Source organism: Argiope bruennichi, chromosome 5, assembly GCF_947563725.1.
Source record: "Argiope bruennichi chromosome 5, qqArgBrue1.1, whole genome shotgun sequence".
In the NCBI taxonomy this organism is placed as follows: Eukaryota; Metazoa; Arthropoda; class Arachnida; order Araneae; family Araneidae; genus Argiope; species Argiope bruennichi.
Genome location: NC_079155.1, coordinates 48226834 through 48248928, shown reverse-complemented (window position 1 = coordinate 48248928; position 22095 = coordinate 48226834). Strand labels below are relative to the sequence as shown.

At 27.4% G+C, this 22095-nt stretch overlaps 2 protein-coding genes across 3 annotated transcripts in view; one reads left to right on the top strand and one right to left on the bottom strand.

Moving 5' to 3' along the window:
- Positions 1-4: 4 nt before the first annotated feature.
- Positions 5-20152, top strand: LOC129969249 (116 kDa U5 small nuclear ribonucleoprotein component-like). Its single transcript, XM_056083714.1, has 24 exons — positions 5-86; positions 4058-4190; positions 7868-8021; positions 8564-8642; positions 8750-8825; positions 9042-9107; positions 9200-9235; positions 9327-9417; positions 9875-9957; positions 10050-10216; positions 10678-10869; positions 11191-11281; positions 11466-11601; positions 12621-12748; positions 14011-14204; positions 14831-15083; positions 15894-15987; positions 16076-16166; positions 16360-16573; positions 18109-18196; positions 18313-18526; positions 18728-18881; positions 19797-19904; positions 19997-20152. Exons 2-24 carry the CDS (start codon positions 4071-4073, stop codon positions 20090-20092), a joined length of 2925 nt encoding a protein of 974 aa, XP_055939689.1. The 5' UTR covers positions 5-86; positions 4058-4070; the 3' UTR covers positions 20093-20152.
- LOC129969248 (golgin subfamily A member 4-like) overlaps positions 20137-22095 on the bottom strand; it is a 43034-nt gene continuing 41075 nt past the window's right edge. For both annotated transcript variants that reach the window (XR_008784479.1, XM_056083712.1), the window contains one exon: positions 20137-20373. Coding sequence is in view for 1 of the 2 variants with exons in the window: in XM_056083712.1 (XP_055939687.1) it covers positions 20347-20373 (27 nt within the window). In the remaining variant the exon portion in view is untranslated. The remainder of the gene's footprint in view (positions 20374-22095) is intronic.

The window sequence follows — 22095 nt, the reverse complement described above, 5'->3', positions numbered from 1 at the left end:
TGAAGTGAAAAGAAATTCAGTGCTGTTGTTTTCATAGCTGCATGTTTAAATTTTTTTGTTATTTCTATAAAATTCCTGTGAGAAAAGTAAGTGAATTATTTATGTTTTAACTTGATGTAATACTATAATATTGCATTCCATTGTATGTTGTTTACATAGCTGTCATTCTTATTTTAATTTTTGTTGGAAATTCTTTCAAGAATTCTGATGTATATAGTTATGATTTTATGAAATTTTTATTTGCCATTTAAATGTATTAATTCGTAATGTTTTTATCTATCAATATAATGTTATTATTTTAATACTTTTAAGATATTGTGCACTCTTTTTGTGTATTTAAATATTAATAACAACTTTGCCGGTATGTTGCATTTGACAAAAAAACATGGACCTATGCACGCGCAAAGAATGATTTTAAGAACTTAACGTATGCAACAAAGAATAAAGAAAAAATATACTCTAGCAGTGATCAATATAACTATAATTAAGCTAATTTTTGATAAAATATCAAATTATAATTTATTTTTTCATGCAAAAGTCTTGACTATTTTGTAGCAATCTCAGTTTTGTATTGTTGCAGGAGATTTTTATAATTATGGATAGTTTATTAATTATGAAATTACTTAAAATTGTAAACAATAAATCATCTAAAATAATTTCCTTCATTCAACAGAAACTTATTTCCCAAAATTTAATTAAGTCTCTTGAAATAATATAAGTGTACTAGGGTTTACCAGCATCCCAGGAAATGAAAAGATTGAGGTATTTATCAATTAACGGTGAAAGAGTCAAACCTCGCCAAATGTAGCACGTAAACCAAATTGGCATTGCACCCCTATGAACATTGTTTTCATCAACGAAATTATTGCCTTCACTGTTAATTAATAAGTTCTAAAATTGATACCTTAGCAAGTGAAAAAAATTTGCAATAGATATATGGTAGTGTAAAATTATGAAACAGATATCTCTAGAACATATATGCAAATATAGCAATTATTTTTCATATTTTGAAAGTATCTATCACACATCATTTCTACTTTTCATATAATTGAAAAATTGATGTTTCCCTGTCATGATTTTGCAGTAGAACCTTTTCCATTAATGGAAACTATAAATTTTGATTGATATTATCTCCTAGAGGTGACAAGATATTATATCTAAAAACATTTATGAATTTTTCCTTATTCTTTTCTTTCAGTTTTTGTTGCAAAATATACTGGAGAAAAAATTGTCTCTAACAAATATTTATTGCAAATTTTGGAACCATTAACATATTTGTGTAGTTATGTTTTTGTGCCTTTTAAACACTTGGATTTTTTTTCTCCCCCGAACAAAACTTTTGGACCTCATTATTTTTATATTATGTATGAAATCATATGTACTAATTAGTATCCAAGTTTTCTGGTCTTAGTTAAAGTATGAAATAAACTTGAAATAAAGTAGCCAAATAGCAAAAACAAATTTTAAAACAAACAAACCAACATAAGTACTTGAATAAAAATAATTTAAATTATATTATGATATTTATAGAGGTCATTTTATCTTCATATTAATGGTGACAATCAGTTTTACTTCCATTAATTACTTAATTTTCCCATGGGTGCCATGTGTTTTAAATATGTTTTTATGTTATTTCCTGAAATTATTCTTCTTTTGTACTGAAAGAATACATACCCCCCCCACACAGTGTGCTATGTAGATAATCCTTACTTTCCTTTAAATTTCTTTTGAGTTCCTTGAAAGCTCTAATTCCTGACATACTGTATTATTTTTATTATTTTCTAATCAAATTCATGATTGAAAAATACGTTGCATTTCTTTGTATGCTGTACATGAGATGTAATGGTTTATCATATCTGTTTAAATATCCATGATACTTATTTCGTCCTCTACATATGTTGTTGCAAATGAAGTGTCTTCATATTGGTTTCTATTAGATTATAGAATTGACTACTTGCTTAAATATTATGTGTTATATTTGACCACGTATTGAAAGTATGAATTTATCCTCAAATAGCATAATTTTATATTAAAATATGATGTAAATATTTAAAACTGAGCTGCACATATAAATATTGCTCTCCTGAAATTGGAAATGAAGCATTATATAAGCAGTTCAATATATATATATAAATTAAATGGTCGGTCTTTGTCTTCTAGAAAAAGTACCTTTAATATTTCATTTCTACATTATATAAATTCAATTAGTGTTTAGTCTCACTATATATATATATATATGTGTATATTGCTCACTATATATATATATATATATTGCTTATATATATATATATGTGTGTAATGTTATTTTAAACTCTTAATTTAATCCAAATTAATTTCCAAAAATTTATCTTAATTTAGTCCATAGTAATTTCATTCTCTTATTTCTTGATCCAATTCCACTTTCAGTTTAATTAATTCAACTGAAGCTGTCTAAAAAGTACTGCGCCATCAATCTATGTATCAAATGAAGTGATCTCTTCGGTGCCCTTGCCAAAGTACCAAAGGTCACCACGTGTATTGAATTCACGCATGAATGGAAATCCCATGTTATATAAGACTAGTGATCATTTGTTTCGTCGCTTTTGCTTTTTTTTTACTTCTGCGTTTGTGCCGCACTGTGGCGGACATGCCTTGTCCATGTCTCTGCTTGTAAATAATTATGCTTTCATGAAATGGATATTAAAATTTATTTAAAAATATAACATGCCTCTTCAATGTCTTCGAGCCTGCATTCTGCTTCAACCAAATAATATATATATATATATATATTACAAACTTTAAATATGTGCTTAATATTATTTAACTTCTGATTACTTTTGTAATGGTCCCACCATTTTTCTTAAAGAATGGTTATTTATAATTTTATTTATATATGTTCTCATGTTATTTCATAGACTTGTGTACTAGAAATGTTTTCTAAGAATCCGTTTCGAAGCATACTTGAACGTTTTGTATTATTTTCTATTTATTTTGATTAATTATATTTAAAAATATGTATATTATATGCCACATCTAGATTGTTGTGTTTTATAACGGGAATGAGTGTTTTGCAGACATTTGGAAGTTATACTTTGATTTTTAATTTCTCTCTCTCTCTCCCCCTCTCTCTCTCTCTCTCTCTTTTTTTTTTTTTTTTTTTTGTAAAAAGTGCTACATTAAGAAAAACTATCTTAAGTAAAAACTATGATTAAGCAAATAACAATTAAATATGCCAGCAAGATTGTGAAAGTCTCATCAAAACTTTTGCTATCTTATAAATCAAGAAATCATAGCTGTGAATCAAGAATCAGACTTGGCATATTCCTGAATTTGCCAAGTAAACTCAGGGGCCATTATAAGTACTCAAATGTTAAAATTAAATAATATTTATACATTCTTGCATTTTTCATAAAATGAAATAATTTTTTAAACATTATTAGACCGTTTATTCTTATATATAGAACTTTCTAATTAAGTGAAACCCAGTAATGTTAGTAATAAATTTATAGGTCAAGATTATCAAATATTCTGTTAACTCTAGAATTACCAGACCAGCCAAAATGATGGTTGATCCCTCGTAATAGTAGTAGTGTTAAGATGGTGGGTTGGTATTATAGATGTATATTCTTAGTGTCGAGGAGAGACGATAATTGATAAGTGACAATTACCTGAGATGCTAATGTTTTTTTCTCCGTCAGTTATTTGAAGCAAGATGGGCATTTTTAGCATGTTCAAAATTTCTACAAACACCTTATTTATACTTCATATGTGTTTTATACTTAACATATATTTTTATATATTAATATTCTTTATGAAAAAAGTAGTAAATACTTTATAACTTGGATTCGGGAAAATTCATAAATAAGCAACTTAATAAATTTAATAGCAAATAAAAATGTCCATAGGATCCTAGAAGTCTAACATTTGTAATTTAAAAAGAGAGAAAAAAAAAATAATGTTTTTGCTTTTCACTAAGTCTATTAGATACCTTTGTTTACTACTTAATTTTGTATATATATTGCACTTCAGTTTTCGTAACATGTTCTATTTTAATTAGTGATCAAAATTCATTTTCTAGCTATAAAGCAATTATGGATGCTGATCTTTATGATGAATTTGGCAACTATATAGGCCCTCAACTTGATTCAGATTCAGAAGATGAGGAGGAAAATTATGAAAGACAAGAAACTGAAGCAATAGAATACAATGAAGTATGTTTAATACATTTATTAAGTGGGTCATTTTCAAAATTCGGTGCCATTTGTTGTCCATGTGAAACATATTTTTTTTTACAAGATGTTATAAAGTTTAAATGATTTTTCTTTTTACCATGCTTTTTAGCAGGCAATTTCCAGTGGAGAAACAATAAAATTAAAATAATTCATCTGATTTTTTATTTTTTTTTTCTAATAAAGAAGTTGAGAGGAAACAAAAATTCAGCTGTCCAAATCATAAAACTCAAAATGTTTTTTGCTGCATTACTTTTCAAAAATTAAAATTTTTATTCTGACATATTTTTTTATTGTGAAATATACTTTTAATTATGTTATAAAGAAGGTTTTAATAACCTTTTAAGAAGAATAGATGATTTTTACCAATTAAATACAGCTGTCCAGACATTAAGTCATGTCTGTTACCATACAATATTTTCAAAATTTTAAGCAACAAGATTGAAATTTTGAAATGACAACACTTGTATACCAGTGAAACATGTTCTAAGAAAGAAATGCAAGCAGCCATCTTGTATGTTTGATGTTTGATTGAAGAAGCTGAAGCCTTTTTGTGTTAAGTATTTTTATTGCATGTCATGTCTGTTACCTTAATATTTTGTATAAAATATATTTATTTATTAATTTATTCTACTGATTAATTTAGATTTTTAGGTTTTTAATTTTAATTAAAATTTATTTTCATGTTTTTATGGAATTATTTAGTTTTCTTAATTTTTGTACTTTGAAATGTCATGTCTGTTACTGGTCATGTCTGTTACTCTATATAGTAACAGACATGACAAACTTGGTAACAGACTTGACATGTTTCAAGATTTGAAATATGGTTCAATTTTTGGGTTTGTTTTGTTTAAAATTTAGTTGATATTTTAGGAAGAATTTTTTAAGGGTGGGGGAGGAAATAAATGTAAGTTCTTACTTTTTAAAAGTGCATATTTGTTACAATTTTCATTTTTTCTCTTATCTTCTTTGTTTTTTATTATCACATTGTATTTACTGAATTGATTGATGTTTGCAATGTTATCAAATCATTTGCTTTATTAAACTTTATTTCTGAAAATTATGTGTGCAAACATGCTACAGAAGTGCAGGCATTTCATTTCGGAGGATCGAGAAAGCAGGCAACTCTGCATACTAGCGTTTTATATCTAAGAAACCAGCATGAACCAATTTCGTTCTGCACAATTTCTGAATGTTACGACCATGGTCCTGCAGCAATTTCGGCTCACCTTCAGCCAATATTCAACGAGCTTAAGAGAATTTCCCCCGAAGTTGAAATTATCCACTTTTTTTCTGATGGCCCTACCACGCAATATCGGCAGAAGAAAAATTTCTTCCTTTTGAATGAGCATATAGCAAATAATGGTTATAAGTATGGATCATGGTCTTTTTTTGAGGCTGGTCACGGCAAGGGTGCTGCTGATGGAATAGGGGGAGCCATTAAGAGAGCTGCTGACAAAATAGTTGCACATGGGACAGATATACCCGATGCAAAAACTCTGTTTAATGTTTTAATAAATAAAACAAACATTCAGCTTCATTATATCTGTGAAACAGATGTAAAAATGTTTAAAAAAATAATTCCATCTGATATTCCGGTTTTAAAAGGAACGATGAGCGTACATCAATTTTTTTCTTTTGGGAACGACTGAATGTTTTTTAGGGATTTAAGCTGTTTCTGCAGACAGAAAAATGTCTGTGACTGTTTTATAGTTAATGTATTTGCATTAAAAGAAAATGAACAAGAAAGCACAGCCATGGCAATAAATAACACAGAAAATAATTGTAAATCTTTTTCTTCTCCTTTATCCAACAATTTTCAACAAGATATTCAAGAAGGAAGCTTCGTACTTGTAAAATTGGAGGGTAAACGATCGATAAAATATTTCGTTTCAGAAATAATCGACATCCAGGACAACAATTTTACAGTTAAGTATTTAAAAAAAGTCAGGAATCATGCAAAGTTTTTTTGAGAGGATGATAAAGAATATAATATTGAAGCAGAGGATATTGTAATGAAACTTCCAAATCCAAATCTAACTGGATGCTCTTTTCGCCAATTACAATATTTGATGTTTGATGCGGATCTCTCCAAATATGATGTTGAATAAATAGCATTGTAATTGAAGAAAATACTAAAAAATAAAATGTGTACACGTTCCAATTCTGTATCTGTGAATTTCAAATAATATATACATATTTTTTTTTAAAATTTTATAGTAAAAAGTTATGTACTAAAAGAGAAACACATTTTAGCTTAATTCTACCTTTCAAGCTATACATCAAAATTTGGCTCCTGAATTTATGTCATGTCTGTTACTCAGTGTCATGTCTGTTACCATTTCAAAATTTTCCTTAAAAAGTTTAAATTGACATAATATTGCTACAATTAGAGTTACATATTGATAGACTCTGCCTAGTATATATAAGAATGACAGACATTTTGCATTAATTGTTTTTTATAGTATTTTATATTAAAAAAATCCTTGTAAGAATTCTATATTAGTAACAGACATGACAAACAAAAGTATAAAAATACCATAAGAAATATTTTTTTATTCAAAAGTCTTTATTATATGGGTAAAATGACTCTATACTTATATTAAATATAGCTTTACTTTATTGTACACTGAACTTAAATACAAAAATTACAAGAAAAATGTCCGGTAACAGACATGACAATTTTCATCATATCTGACCAAAAAAACATCAATTAAAAATATATAAAAGAAAAAATGTATCAAAAATATTCAAGTAATATACAGAAATAATGTCTGTTTAATAATATTAAGAAAAATTTACTAATTAAAATTTTTTTTATTTTTGTCTTTTCAATTTCCAAATGGCACCGAATTTTGAAAATGACCCAAGTATGTTAATGCAGTATTTATACCTAAGTTGTTGAAATAATTGCTTTCTTATTTTAAAGATATAAATAGTTAATGTGCATATTTTTCAAAGATTTAGTCATTTATTGTAATTATGTTTATTATTATTATTATTATCAAGTATTCGGAGATATGCAGTACATATACTGTTTATAAACCTCTTATTGTTTTGTCTTAAACTTTTATTGAAATTTGATTCACTTGTTGTAGAGATACAGTAAAAAATGATTATGTAAATTCTTACAACAAATACTTATATTATTGTAATCATTCTTTAGCAAGTACAATTTTTGGCATTCCTTTCTTTTTAAATCTCTTTAATATCAGTATTTTTAATATAAAAATAGGAAGAAGAAAAGATCTTTAAAAAATTGAAAGAACAGATATTAGTTACAAGGCACATAAAATTGTTATATTTAAAGTTGTAAGAATATATTTTTAGTCATTGCTCATAAATATATTAAAGCTCCTATATCTTGCTTTTAATTTCATTTGTTTGTCTGTTCACTTGACTAGTTCACTATTTTTGGCAATTGTTGAACGTCTTATCCTTAGCTATTAATCTATCCAGCAGATATTAGGTCTTTCTAAGATATGCTCACTGTACTGCATTCTCTTACGAAAGTTTTTGTTAATTGCTTACCTACTTTTTTTGTACTCAATTAGTTGAATCCATTTGAATGTTTAGTTATAGAATGCATCTTATACTTAGCATTCAAAGTATGATGCTTCATACTAAGTAGCTTTTTTTTTTTTTTTTTATCTGATTAGGAAGATGCTATGGATGAAGGACGTGATGAGGATGAAGTTCCTCAATCACAGATAGTTCTCCATGAAGATAAAAAGTACTATCCTTCTGCAGAAGAAGTTTATGGGCCAGATGTTGAAACTATAGTTCAAGAAGAAGACACTCAAGCTTTAACTGGTATTATACTTTAAATTTTTAATGTTTTTTTTAATACCAATTTTTTTTTTTTTTTACTTTTATAGATATTTTTGTATATTCATTTTAATCTCATTGTGCTTTAGTAAAATAATCATTTTAATCTTTTTTTAGTGTATAAAAGTATTAAGCTTAAACCAGTTTTATTAATTTTTTAAATCAATAAAGTTATTTTTAAGTTGGTTCTTTAACTGGAGAATTTCTTGAAAAGGTTAAGAAATTCTCTGTTGTTAAAACTTGTGATGAGATTTCCAACCCCCCAAAAGTGTCAGCTAAACTACCTGAAAGAAAAGGACTATACCAAAAAACTATTAATGATATATATAAAGGCAACTCATTTTGAAAATCAATATTGTATATCATACTATGAAGCTGTTTGAAACAGATCCATTTTGCTTTGTTCTTATTGTCCATGTTATCTGCAACAATCAAATTATTTAATTTCTCTACATGCTTTGGCTCTTTACCTTATTGTATTTCCTTTGCTGTATCTTGTAAACTAAAGTATTTTTCCTTTGTTATAGAACCCATCATTGCACCTGTGAAAAAGAAAAAATTTTCATATGTGGAACAAGAATTGCCACATACTAAATATGATTTAGAGTGAGTTCTAATAATTTTTTAATGATAGTATGATTATAATTTCTTTTTAATATGTTGTTGAAGTGTTCAAAACATACCTTAAATTAACAATGTCTTCATTGTTCTAGATTCTTAGCAGATTTAATGGATAACACTGATCTCATTCGTAATGTTGCTTTGATTGGACATCTTCATCATGGAAAAGTAAGCAGTCACGTCTAATTTTCTATGATATAATTTTCATTGGAATTGTATACAAAAATTATTAATATAAGCGGCTTCAGACTAGACATGTTTTAATGTTAAGCATTGCTGATTTTTCATAATGTAAATTACTTACTGATTTAAGAAACAAAGTTATATTTTATTGAAATAAATTTGTATTCATTTATTTATTGACATTTTGTTCCTCTTTCGTAGACATCATTTGTTGATTGTTTAGTTGAACAAACTCATCCTGATTTAAAAGCTCGAGAGGGAACAAACGTAAGTTTTGTTTTGAATAGCTATTTTTTAAAGGTTTTTTTTTTATGAAATTTATTTCTTTCATTAATTTCATCTCTTTATATGTTTTTCAGCTAAGATATACTGATACTTTATATACTGAACAAGAAGTAAGAAGGTTTTTTTTTTTTTTAATTCTTGTTTTTTTTTTTTAATTTGTTGAAAATTATGTCTAGATGTAACTTGATGTTATTTTTTTAGAGAGGTGTAAGCATTAAAGCTACTCCTGTGACTTTTGTGTTACCAGACTTGAAAGGAAAATCCTTCCTTATGAATATTTTTGATACCCCTGGTAAGGGAAAGACTTTATCTTATATTATTAATTTTGTAACAATTATATAATTATTTATATATTTTATTGAAGTACAGGAAATGAAATTAATATCTGATTCTCCCAAAGATAAGTTTTATACAGAGATGAGCGATATAAATGTTAGTATCAAAGTATATAAATTTTATATTTAACATAAATTATTTTTACTTTTTTTAAAAATAAAGTTTAACTTCAATTAGTCATTTTAAAAGGTTTGCTTACTTTTTTGGCTTTTATTAAATTCAAATAAAAATATTATTCTTCAGTTATGTATGCCATAAGTTTTAAATTTGTCAATTACAGATTTATTTCATAGAATACATATTAATTATTCTATGTCACATATAAATCTGTATGCTATTTTTTATATATATATAATAGTTTTAGGCACTCCATTAATTCAAAGCATTCTAAACTTTGTATTTGTATTAAATAGGTCATGTAAATTTTTCTGATGAAGTTACTGCAGCAATAAGGCTCTGTGATGGTGTTGTTCTTTTTGTCGATGCTGCTGAAGGAGTAAGTTATTTAAAAACTTGAAATTGTTCTAAAGATGATTCAAATCATCATTTATTCATATTTGTAACCTTTTATTATTATTATTATTTTAGGTGATGTTAAATACTGAGAGATTGCTGAAGCATGCTGTTCAAGAAAAACTTGCTATTTGCATTTGTATTAACAAAATTGATAGGTTAATGTTGGAATTAAAGTTGCCTCCTCAGGATGCTTACTATAAACTTCGTCATATAATTGAAGAAATAAATGGCTTGTTAAGGTAAGTTGATGCATGTTTTAATTATTATCAATTTTTAATTATTCAGATATAATGTGTAGCAATTAGTGCAGGATTTCATGTAAATAAAACCTTAAAAACATTTTTTTTTCTCCTTACAATAGTTGTAAATATAAGTAAAAGCCATTTGTTGATTTTTTTTTTCTGCATATAAATAATAACTGAGAATTAAATTCTGTTTTTCTTGTGGATCTTATACCATTTCACAATCTCAAATGGTAAAAAAACATTCTTTATCATTTAAAATAAAAATTTGTAATTGTTCTCAAGAATTATGAGATATGGTGAGCATTAATATATATACAATATATCAATATAGTATTTAGGAGTATGATATAAATAATAGATGAAAACCTAATTTGTTGGTTTAATTGGGTTAAAGAATACTCCTTTATTATGTAATTAGCTTAAGTTCTGTAAAAATATTTTTTCTTTTTTTGCAGCACTTATTCTGACGAAAAAGATCCTATTTCTGTGTCTCCACTATTGGGGAATGTTTGCTTTGCAAGTTCACAGTTTAGTTTATGCTTTACATTACGATCTTTTGCTAACATGTATGCTCAGGCTTATGGAGGGTTTCATGTTGATGATTTTGCAAAGCGTTTGTGGGGTGATATATATTTTAACAGTAAAACGTAAGTATGAAATTTCTGTACAAAATTGTATTAAAGTAAAATATGTGACATTTTTAACATGCTATTTAAATTTTTTTGCTTTTTAAGTACCTGGATTTCTTTAAAAGCTTATAAATTTCTTTTAATATTATTAACTATTTAATCTCAAACCAAATTGTTTAAAATAGGTAACTAAATATTTCATTTTTAAAATGTTCATCCTTCTCTAGATGTTTTAAAATAATTTAATAAAAATGAAAGCATTTTCTGTTTTGTGTTGAAATAATTGAAATTGGAATTGGTTCATTTATTCCTAAATGTTTAAATTTTTCTGTTTTGTAGACGTAAGTTCACCAAGAAAGCTCCACACAGTTCAGTACAGAGGAGTTTTGTTGAATTTATTTTGGAACCTTTATATAAATTATTTGCACAGGTAGGTAGTTCATTTACAGAACTCTATAGTTTAGGAAAAATTAAAATTAGTTTCTTAAATAAATGAATCCTTGCTTTAATTTCAACACAATTTTTATTCTGCATGAATTTTATTGTTGTAATTTCTTATAACAGTTAATTCTACATTTATGCAATATTTTTCTAATGCTTTGATTTGCATTCAGGTTGTTGGTGATGTTGATACTGCTTTGCCTTCGCTGTTGGATGAATTATGCATAAAACTCACCAAGTCAGAAATGAAGCTAAATGTTCGTCCCTTGTTGCGATTGATTTGCTCAAAATTTGTTGGGGATTTCAATGGTAAATACATTTTTTTTTTTTTTATGATTAATACCTTGCGCATCTTTCCTGAAAAGTAGATTTCAGCTGTTTATGAATCAAATTTTATCATTTTTGGGATTTGTTAATTTTCTTTTAAGTAATAATTTTATAATATTCTAATATCTCATGCATTTTTTGTATGAATTAATTAAACTTAATTTTTAATTATTCATATTTTTTTAAATTTCTCATAACTTATTTTTGGTGCAATTTATTATTTTAAGAAATTAGCTTTTTTTTCCCTTCCAAGACCATGAAGTGGTATGGGACGCGCTAGGATAGAACCTGGGACCTTGTGGATCGCAGTCCAGTAACTTAACAATTATACCAAAACGATTGTTCGGGTAGAAGAGTTGTTACTGGTTTATATGCGATTCACCACAGTACTCTCCCTCCAGTGAAGTCGGAGGTGAGACGAACGATATGGCGTTGAGTGGTGATGTATTTATGTAGTAGCTGTTGTCTTAATGGGCCGTACCCTTATTTGAGTAGCGCCAAGCGTTATGGCGAGAGTTTGTGGGTGCTGATGCGCCAAATGTGTCTGGCGACTTAGGGTTGCTGCGTCATGTGAGTCTGACGACTTTGCTGCGCCAAGTGAGTCTGGCGACTTTGGTTGCGGGTAGATGGCGCCACAACAGCTGTATGAAGGTTGAAGGTTCAGCGTCCGAGGTCACCAATGTGCAGGTTTGGGACGCGTGAGGATTAGAACCTGGGACCTTTAAGTTAGCAGTCCAGTAACTTAACAATTATACCAAAACGATCGTTCGGGTAGAAGAGTTGTTACTGGCTTATATGCGATTCACCACAACCATGTCATGTTTGATTCTTGCTTTCTTATTGCTTTATCGTGGCAATGCAACTTTTAATATACAAAAATAGCAGTAAAATAATTTATATATAAACAAACAAACAAAAAATCGTATCTGGCTTAAAAGAGTTTAGTATTCATCTCAAGTTTTAAGTAAATTATGATAATGTTTAATTCTTTCCACTTATAGGCTTTGTTGATATGTGTGTTCATCATATTCCTGCACCGTCTAAAAATGCTAAACTGAAAATTGAACACATTTACACTGGCCCATCAGGAAGTGATTTAGCCGATATCATGGCTGAATGTGACCCAGAAGTATGTTGCATTTCATATATATGAAGAGATTTCTATAGTATTTTGTTATATTTTTGTATTTCATATTAAAAATTTTGCACTTTTAAAAGAAGACATGAAAGTAAATTCTTAAAAGAGTTTCTTTGCATCTACATTATTGACGTAGTAGTTAATATGCATCCCTATTTTCGTGTTGTTTAAATGGAGTAGCATAAATATTGCTGATAATTTGATTGCTCATGCAATTTTGCATGTAAATATTGTTGTATATTGTAATACTATAACTTGTTTGGTACAAGAAAAACTTCTTTATTCTGAAATTTTTGAATTAATTATATGACATTATTACGTTTTATAATCAGTTTTATTTAGTTTAAGAATACATCTATGTATTTGTTCAGAATGAATGGAAGGGAATGCTTTGGTGGTAAAATTTTGCCAAAAATATGTTTTGTATGAAATAGGTAATAAATAACATGAGAAAAATCTTACTTTTTGTATTAAAAATTTAACTCGGAATTTTCATTATATATATATGTAATGATATTTTAAAATCTTAATTAAATTTCCAAAGTTTTATCTTAATTTAGCCCATTTTAACTTCATTCTAAAACATTCCCTTATTTCCTGATCCAGTTCCACCTTTTTTTTATTTAAAATATTCCTAATTCCCTTGCCTAAATTGACGCATGTAAAGAAATTCCTATCAGAATCTTATAGTATATAATCATGGGATAAATATTTCATTAGCATTTCCTCTTTTCGCTCTTGTGTCATTCTGTATTTATATGTTCGTTGCTTCTGCTTGTGCATAAATTATGCCTCCCAAGATGGAATAAAAGCAAAGTTAAAATTCAAAGTGTCTTCTCTCTCTCCACCATTTCTCTGCAAATTATATAATGATGATAGATATGGAGACAAATTGTGCTTTGCATTTCTGAAGCAATAAATGAAAAACTTTATTATTAATCAGCATGCTGCATTTTCTAACTGATTTCTGAATGAAAAACTTCTTTTATCAATCAGTGTCAGCATGCTATATTTTCTGACTGAGTTATTCAGTTTTATAAATTCAACCTACACTGATTACCATACTGTATTCAACTCCCAAGTTAACGATAAATAGAGTAAAGGCTTTCTTTGAAAAACTGCGTCATTCTATTTCCTTTAAAATTCTACAGTCTGAAAGCTGTTTACCAATCATTGTATGTTTAGTAATTTACTAGATATCTATTATATTTATATTCAAAATCCATTTGCTTAAAGGCCTTTAATACTTTCAGGGTCCTTTGATGGTTCACACAACCAAGCAATATTCAACTCAAGATGCTACCAGCTTTCATGTATTTGGCAGAGTAATGAGTGGAACATTACAGGCTAATCAGGATGTAAGGATTTTGGGTGAAAGCTATACATCAACAGACGAAGAAGACTCAAGAATTATGACTGTTGGGAGATTATGGATATCTGAAGCTAGGTAAGAATTAAATTATTTGTTCACTTTGTAAAAAAGATATTTGTTAAAAGTTTCATGCAATTTTTTGAATTTTTTGTTTAAATTTGATTCATATTAAAATATATCTCTGGAAATTGTTTTGTGTGAAAATGTTATCTATGCATAAATATATTTATTTAAAAAAAAATTGGGTTCATATTTCGAGAATTTATTAATGTTTAGGGATAACATTTTTTAAGGATTGCTATTGTTCTAAAAACATCTGATACAAATATAGTTAGACCAGTGATGTACTTTTATAGTTATTTTGTAAGGAAGCTACCAAAATAAGGGTTATAAATTACAAAATGGTATGAATCAGATTTGCTAAACTTCAATCGTATATGAATCCAAGAAATAAAGCGTTTTTACTGTATAAAAGAATTCCTACAATTTATTATTTTTCAGATTAGCAATTATGAATTTCTAATATTTTATTCAGTAATGACGAATGTAATGCTAAAACAAATGTTAAAAATATTCTGCTTAAGATCTTATGTGATATGTGTGTTCATATGTTAAAAATGTGTGTGTGTTTTTTTTCTTTTATCATTTATTTGTTTGACTTTGTCATTACTATTACTTTATTTAATCCAACTATTTTTCAGGTATAAAATTGAAGTTAACAGAGTTCCAGCTGGAAACTGGGTACTTATTGAAGGAATTGATCAACCTATAGTGAAAACTGCTACAATTGTTGATGTGACTGAAAAATCAGAACTGTATATTTTCAGACCTTTGAAATTTAATACTAACTCTGTGATAAAAATTGCTGTTGAACCTGTGAATCCTTCAGAATTACCAAAGATGTTAGGGGGGTTACGGAAAGTAAACAAGTCATATCCTCTTTTGAGCACTAAGGTAATACAACTATGATATACACTCACACGGTTATATTCAAAAATACAAATGTGCATTTACTCATAAATTGCATTGCAATTTCTATTTTTGCAATAATTTAAACTGTGCATTTTTATTAGAAATATTATTACTTTTACTAACATATAAAAAGCAAACATTTTTCATGTTGTTTCCCTGATTCTTAATATGATTATCATAACTTTAAAAAAAAGGCAGCAAGCATCTAATGTCAGGGTCCATATCCCCTTCCCCTAAGATTCATATTTTGAAACCACTAAAGATATACCATATATCCATCTTATTTTACTTATATGCATTTCATATCTATATATCCATAAAAAAAAATTAAGATTTAAATATCTCACTACTAGTGTGATATAGATATTTGAAGTGGAAGTGTCAGATCCTATTTTCATCTGATCATGGGGTCAAAGTGAAGATATTCTACCCAGTCCAAGTAGCCCAGATGTAGTTTTTTTTTTAAAAAAAGCTTAATTAATTAATCAATCATGAAGGATCTGATAAATGAAGTATTAAAAATTTTTAATTACAAAGACAAATGCCACTTATTAGCATGTGCTCATTTTGCATTTATGCTCATAATTTGGCACAAATTTAAAGCATTTCAACCATATTTGGACATAATAAAAACTTTTAGTTTGTAGTACCCTGTGTATCATACATTCATGATCATAATTAAAGCATGGTATATGAGTAAATCTATTTTCTATAAGAATAAAAATAGTACATAGAAATCTCATTAAGTGCTTGTGTTTTTAAATTTCATTTTTCATTCTTTTCTGTTTTTAGATTGAAGAATCAGGTGAACATATTATTTTGGGTACTGGAGAACTTTATTTAGATTGTGTGATGCATGATCTGAGGAAAATGTATTCTGAAATTGGTAAGCATTAGTCGAAAAATTATTAAATAAGTTTTTTTTTATCAAAAACAAATTAATATTTTCATTAATTATTTACATTACACTTTAGATATCAAAGTTGCTGATCCAGTGGTTTGCTTTTGTGAAACTGTAGTGGAAACATCCTCTTTAAAATGTTTTGCTGAAACACCAAATAAGAAGTATATTTTACTTTCTTTTTTACCTTAATCTTCTGTACTATGTATAATAACTGACACTCAAAAGACATAAAATAACAATTTCTTAGTTTTCTAATCTCAAATTCTGATTTAAATCTTGGTTCTAATGACTATTCATTATTTTTGTGTAAATAAATTTCATCAGTTATTTTATTTTAAATTAATTTCTTTTCAGAAATAAGTTAACTATGATTGCTGAACCTCTTGAAAAAGGGTTAGCTGAAGATATTGAAAATGAAGTAGTGCAAATTAACTGGAACCGCAAAAGATTGGGAGAATTTTTCCAGACAAAATATGATTGGGATTTACTTGCTGCCCGTTCTATTTGGGCCTTTGGACCTGATACTACAGGCCCCAATATTCTGGTTGATGACACATTGCCATCTGAAGTAAGTAATGCTTTTTAGCAATTTTTCTCCATAATTGAGATATTCTAGGCCTAAATTTGATTGATTTTTAGTAGACTGTTTTATGGAAGGTGTTTCAAATTTTAAAAATCATCATATAATGCAAGTTTGTAACTCAAAATGAAAGTTCCATTATCCTGAAATTATAAAACACAAAGAAAGGAAATTAATGACTTTTTTTTAATCATCGTGTGAGAATATGATTTTGTTTTAGAAAAAATGTTTGTCATTTAAAAAAAAAAAAATATCTAAATATAATTATTGCTGCGTTAAAAAAAATAGTAATAAAATTTTTATGCTTCTTTAATGTACATGGGCTGAAATTTAATAACATTATATAAAAATGATTAGCTTCAGAAAATTCTGGAAGTTATCCATGCTTCAGTTCTTTTGATCATATTATTTTTTAATCCTTATCTTTGAAACGAGTCTACAAGTGTTTCTTTATTTTACCTTTTAAAATTCATCAAATTGTTGGGTGAAAAAGTTATCAATTCAAGAAGTGCAAAAATGAAGATAAGATGATTTTTATAATTTAACTGAATGAAAATGTAAAGCTAAAAAAAAATAAACATTTTATTCATTTTATCCTATTTAGGCAGTTGATGAAAAAGCAAATCTACATGAAAAATTATTAGAATCAAAAAAGAAATCAAAACAGAAATCTAGTTTTGATCCAGTCAAATATAAGCTTTACAACAGGAACATAAATGAAAAAGTCCAGAAACTTTTACATTTGAATTCTGAATCACAACCTTAACATCTCACAGAATTAATGTTTATTTTCCTACAGATAGGTTATGGAATAAAGCTCCATCTATTTTTTAACAAATATTTCAACGTTCATTTAATCAGTGCATTGAAAATTTAAAAAATATTGTTAGAAATGTCATACAAGGAATCTGTCCTCCTCATAGAAGAACATCAATTTCTTTTTTCCTCATATCTGAATTAAAGTATCTTAAACAAGAATTTTTTTCATGCAAGTAAATATAGCTATGACATGCAGATTGGAATTAAAGGGAACTATCTTAAATTTGAAAAGAAACTAAATATCACATGATGAATCCAAAATTGGTGCCTCTTTATTTGTAGCTGCATTTCTTACATAACATGAAATTTATATTAGCATTTTTCAGTAATTTATTTTGTACAAATTATATAAATTTCTTAAAAGTGAAGTAATCTCCACATTAGATATTGTGTTAGCTTAGGTTTAAAAAAAAAATTGCCATTAAGATTGTTATTATACTTGATTGCTTTTCATAAAAAGTACAGAGGGAAATCAGATAACTGTATATACCAATCATTAATGTTCCTTAATTGGAAAACACCCTCTGGTGAATATATGAATAAAATTATTTGATGATATATGTATATCTACAGCAATTTCACATCTTGAAACTTCATAAAAGACTTTGTGATATCTTATATACAAAATTTATTTTTTAATAATTTATAATGATAAGTATATTATATATTAACAATTAATTTATCTATCTTTTGCTGCTATTTAGGTAGATAAAAACTTATTAAGCATGGTGAAAGATAGCATAGTTCAAGGATTCCAGTGGGCTACTAGAGAAGGTCCCTTATGTGAAGAACGTAAGTAATTATTTGTTACTTAACACAAAATATTAAAATTTTTCATATATTACTTCTATATATATAAAAAAAATGTGAGCATTTCTTTTAATTTTTAAAAATATTTATCTTTTCAGCTATACGTAATGTTAAATTTAAAATTCTGGATGCTGTAATTGCTGGAGAACCAATTCACAGAGGAGGAGGACAGATTATTCCTACAGCCCGTAGAGTTGCATATTCTGCTTTCCTTATGGCCACACCTCGTTTAATGGAGCCATATTATTTTGTTGAGGTTCAAGCACCAGCAGATTGTGTCTCTGCAGTTTACACTGTTCTAGCTCGTCGCAGGTAAAGTTAATTTGTGAATGCCATATCACAATTTAGTAACTTTAGTTTTAATATCTACTACATCCATTGCATATATAGTTAAACAGAGTTATTACATGTGTTTGTTTTCCTCTGCATATACTTATCTGAAAGTAATAAACTATATATATTTCTCAAATACATGAGGCACAAATAATTTTAAAATTATTTTTTTATTTATAGAGGCCATGTTACCCAAGATGCACCAGTTCCTGGATCACCACTATACACTATTAAAGCTTTCATTCCTGCAATTGATTCATTTGGATTTGAAACCGATCTGAGGACTCACACTCAAGGTCAAGCCTTCTGTTTATCAGTATTTCATCACTGGCAGGTAAACAGGAAGAATTAGAATTGTTTTTATTATTTTCTCCAAAATTGTTTATCTCTTATTATGATTTCAATCTCTTCAGAGGATTCTAAATTGCACTTTATAAACATTTTTCTTTTGGCAAAGTTACAATAATGTTATATTCCTTTGGTTTCCTCCACTTAATACAATAACTGATAAACTAGTAATATGAAGAAAGAATATTTAATTCCTACTTAGGTTAACAAAGAAAAATTTTATTTTAGGTACTTTTTATTAAATCATCATCAAAAAAATTGATTTTTGCAAGAATTGAACTCGCATTCTTCACCTTCATGTGAAAAATACTGAAATCCTTGCATTTTACCGATTGAGCTACTGCCTGATGATTTCAATTTTCATTACTAAAACTCTGTTTAAAGTATTAATATTTGAAAAAACTATATTAACATCGACATCCAATACAAGTTCAAATACATTTTTTAAAACTTGAATGGATGAATAAAAAGTATTTTATTAACAAGACATATAAATATATATAGGGACAGTGTGAACTAATAGTAGGAATTTAAAAACATTAAGGTAAACTTTATTGCTCAATGTCATGTCACCAATCCATTAAATTTCAAAGGCAGAAAGCCATTCTTTGATCTACCGAATGGTAGTCAAACAAAACTACATCCATAATGTGTAGGCTTTTGATTTCTATTTTATATAGCAAGGACACATTTAATGTATATTACATTTTATTATTCTAAAAAATAAATCCAATTTGCAACGTGCTAACTCACAGTTGAAATTCGCCTTACTTTTATAAAATTAAGTTTTATTTAATACAAAAACAAATCTTGAAATCTTTTTTATGCTTACAGTTGACAATTAAGTTTAATTCATCATGAAATATTTTTTAAAAATTCATATCTGCTTATTTTTCTATAGATTGTACCAGGTGATCCTTTGGACAAAAGCATAGTCATTAGGCCTCTGGAACCACAACCTGCGCCACATTTAGCTAGAGAATTTATGATCAAAACAAGACGCAGAAAGGTACTTTTATATCCAATAATTTGTAAATGTAGAGTTATTTTATCTCAATGATTATTAGATTTTAATTGCATTAATTAAATTTTACTTTTCAGGGTCTTAGTGAAGATGTCAGCATCAACAAGTTCTTCGATGATCCTATGTTGTTGGAATTGGCTCGACAAGATGTTATGCTTAATTATCCTTTGTAAAATCATTGTGCTGTGAAATGCATCTTGTAAATAATCACAATAAATTCATGTATAAAGGTTTTTTAATACATAAGCAATTCAAAGTAATATATATATTAATCTGGAAATCAAATGATGCATATAAAAAATTGTTTATAAACAAGTACCGATTTACAAAATGGTAGATGATGCAATTCCATTTTTGAATAGGACTGTAAAGTGGAAGGGTATATAGCAATTGGTCCTCTCCCAAATTCCAATCATTTAATAGGTAACTACTTGGAGCTCAACCAGTGAGTCATCTGTAGTAGAAATATTAAACAAAATAAATGTTTTATAAACATGACACATAGTTTATTTAAAATATTGCTAATCCTAAACAGTTAATTCTTTTGACTATTAATAAATGATTAAAAAACTAATTAAAATCTATCCAGATTATTTCTGACAAAATTGATATGGTAATTTTCTCTCATCACTCATTTTAAATTACTCTAATTTCCCGAACTAATAATGATATCTTTGCTGTTGGTACTACAAACAATGAAATATTACATATCAAAAATTAGCTATTAGGCAAATGTTTTAAATTTTAACAAATCAGTAATATGTATTTAATTTTTGTTATTCATTTCCTTTTAAATAAATTTGTCATGATAGGTAGGTATAAATGATAATTTCCATTAATAACTCAATATATTATTTCTAGCCTTATTTAAAATATAAATGACAATTGGCATTGTATTTTAGCAATAAGATATCAATAGTGAGGGAGGATTCCCCCCCCCCCCTAGAATTCTTGTAATCAGTATGTTAAATGTCCTTCATGTATAAGATGAAACACAAATAATAACCTGATGCATGTCATAAATATTTTTTTCAAAGGGCTATTCTGCCATAAAACCAAGTCACTCCTCTGGCAGAAGGGGGAATACAAATTATTACAATGTCTAGTGATGAAAATGAGAAAATTATTTTATTATCTGAAGTGCAAAACTATACTTTCATAAGGTTTTTCCTTCTTTAGTTTGTAATTCCACTGAAAGAGTAAAAATTCACAAATGACAGTAACTTATATTGAAAATTCCTCTATTATAAAACCAATCCAAGTGTCATTCTTTCAACATGAAATATTTTTAACTGTCGTTAAAGAATTTCTCAGAAGGTTATTGATAGCTTAGGCTTCCAACTGAGCTTATATTTAAAAGCAAATAGAAAATAGACATGAATTTCACATGCACTATCAAAAAGTACATAATGTATTAAAATCCAAAATCAAACCCAATTTTTATACAATTATTCAATGCAATTAATTTTTTTTACAGCTATGCAACATTAAAATCAGTACTGTTTAGGAAATACATCTTAAAATGTCAAGATTTAGTTGCTTATTGCTAGTCTAAACTTATTATAGTTTACAATATCCAAGTTGCAGTTAAATAAAAGAATTTCATTACATTTAATAGGATATAATGAATATTAAAGAATCAATGTTACCATCAAAACTATGAGATTGCTTCAATAATTTTGAAATAAAATGTCAATTACACACTAAATGCACTATAATACTCTAATTCTCTTTATATAATTACCAGATGGATGTTGAAAACAAGTTTGCATGCAGCAGATTACTGACTACATTCTACTATATTATATATATCACAATTTTAAGTTGTGTTTTTGATATGTAATTAAGATGCATCAAATGGAAAATGCTAAGCTATTACATATCAAGATAAAATATTTTCATAAATGCAATAGCATTTTAATTGGTAAAAAGAAACATTACACAACCTTAATGAAATATTACTGTTTGCTTGGATTTTTCTGGTGCAAAAGCCATGGTTTTGACTGCTGTGCCAAACTAAGGAAATATTACTGAATGATCATATGAATGATCGAATTTCTGAGATGTGAAACAAAAGTTATGTTGATCCAAAGAGTGACTGACAAGGGGAGGGTATGGGGTTGAAATCTGTGATAGGGATGAGATTTAGTATAATGATAGTATACATTTAGAATGC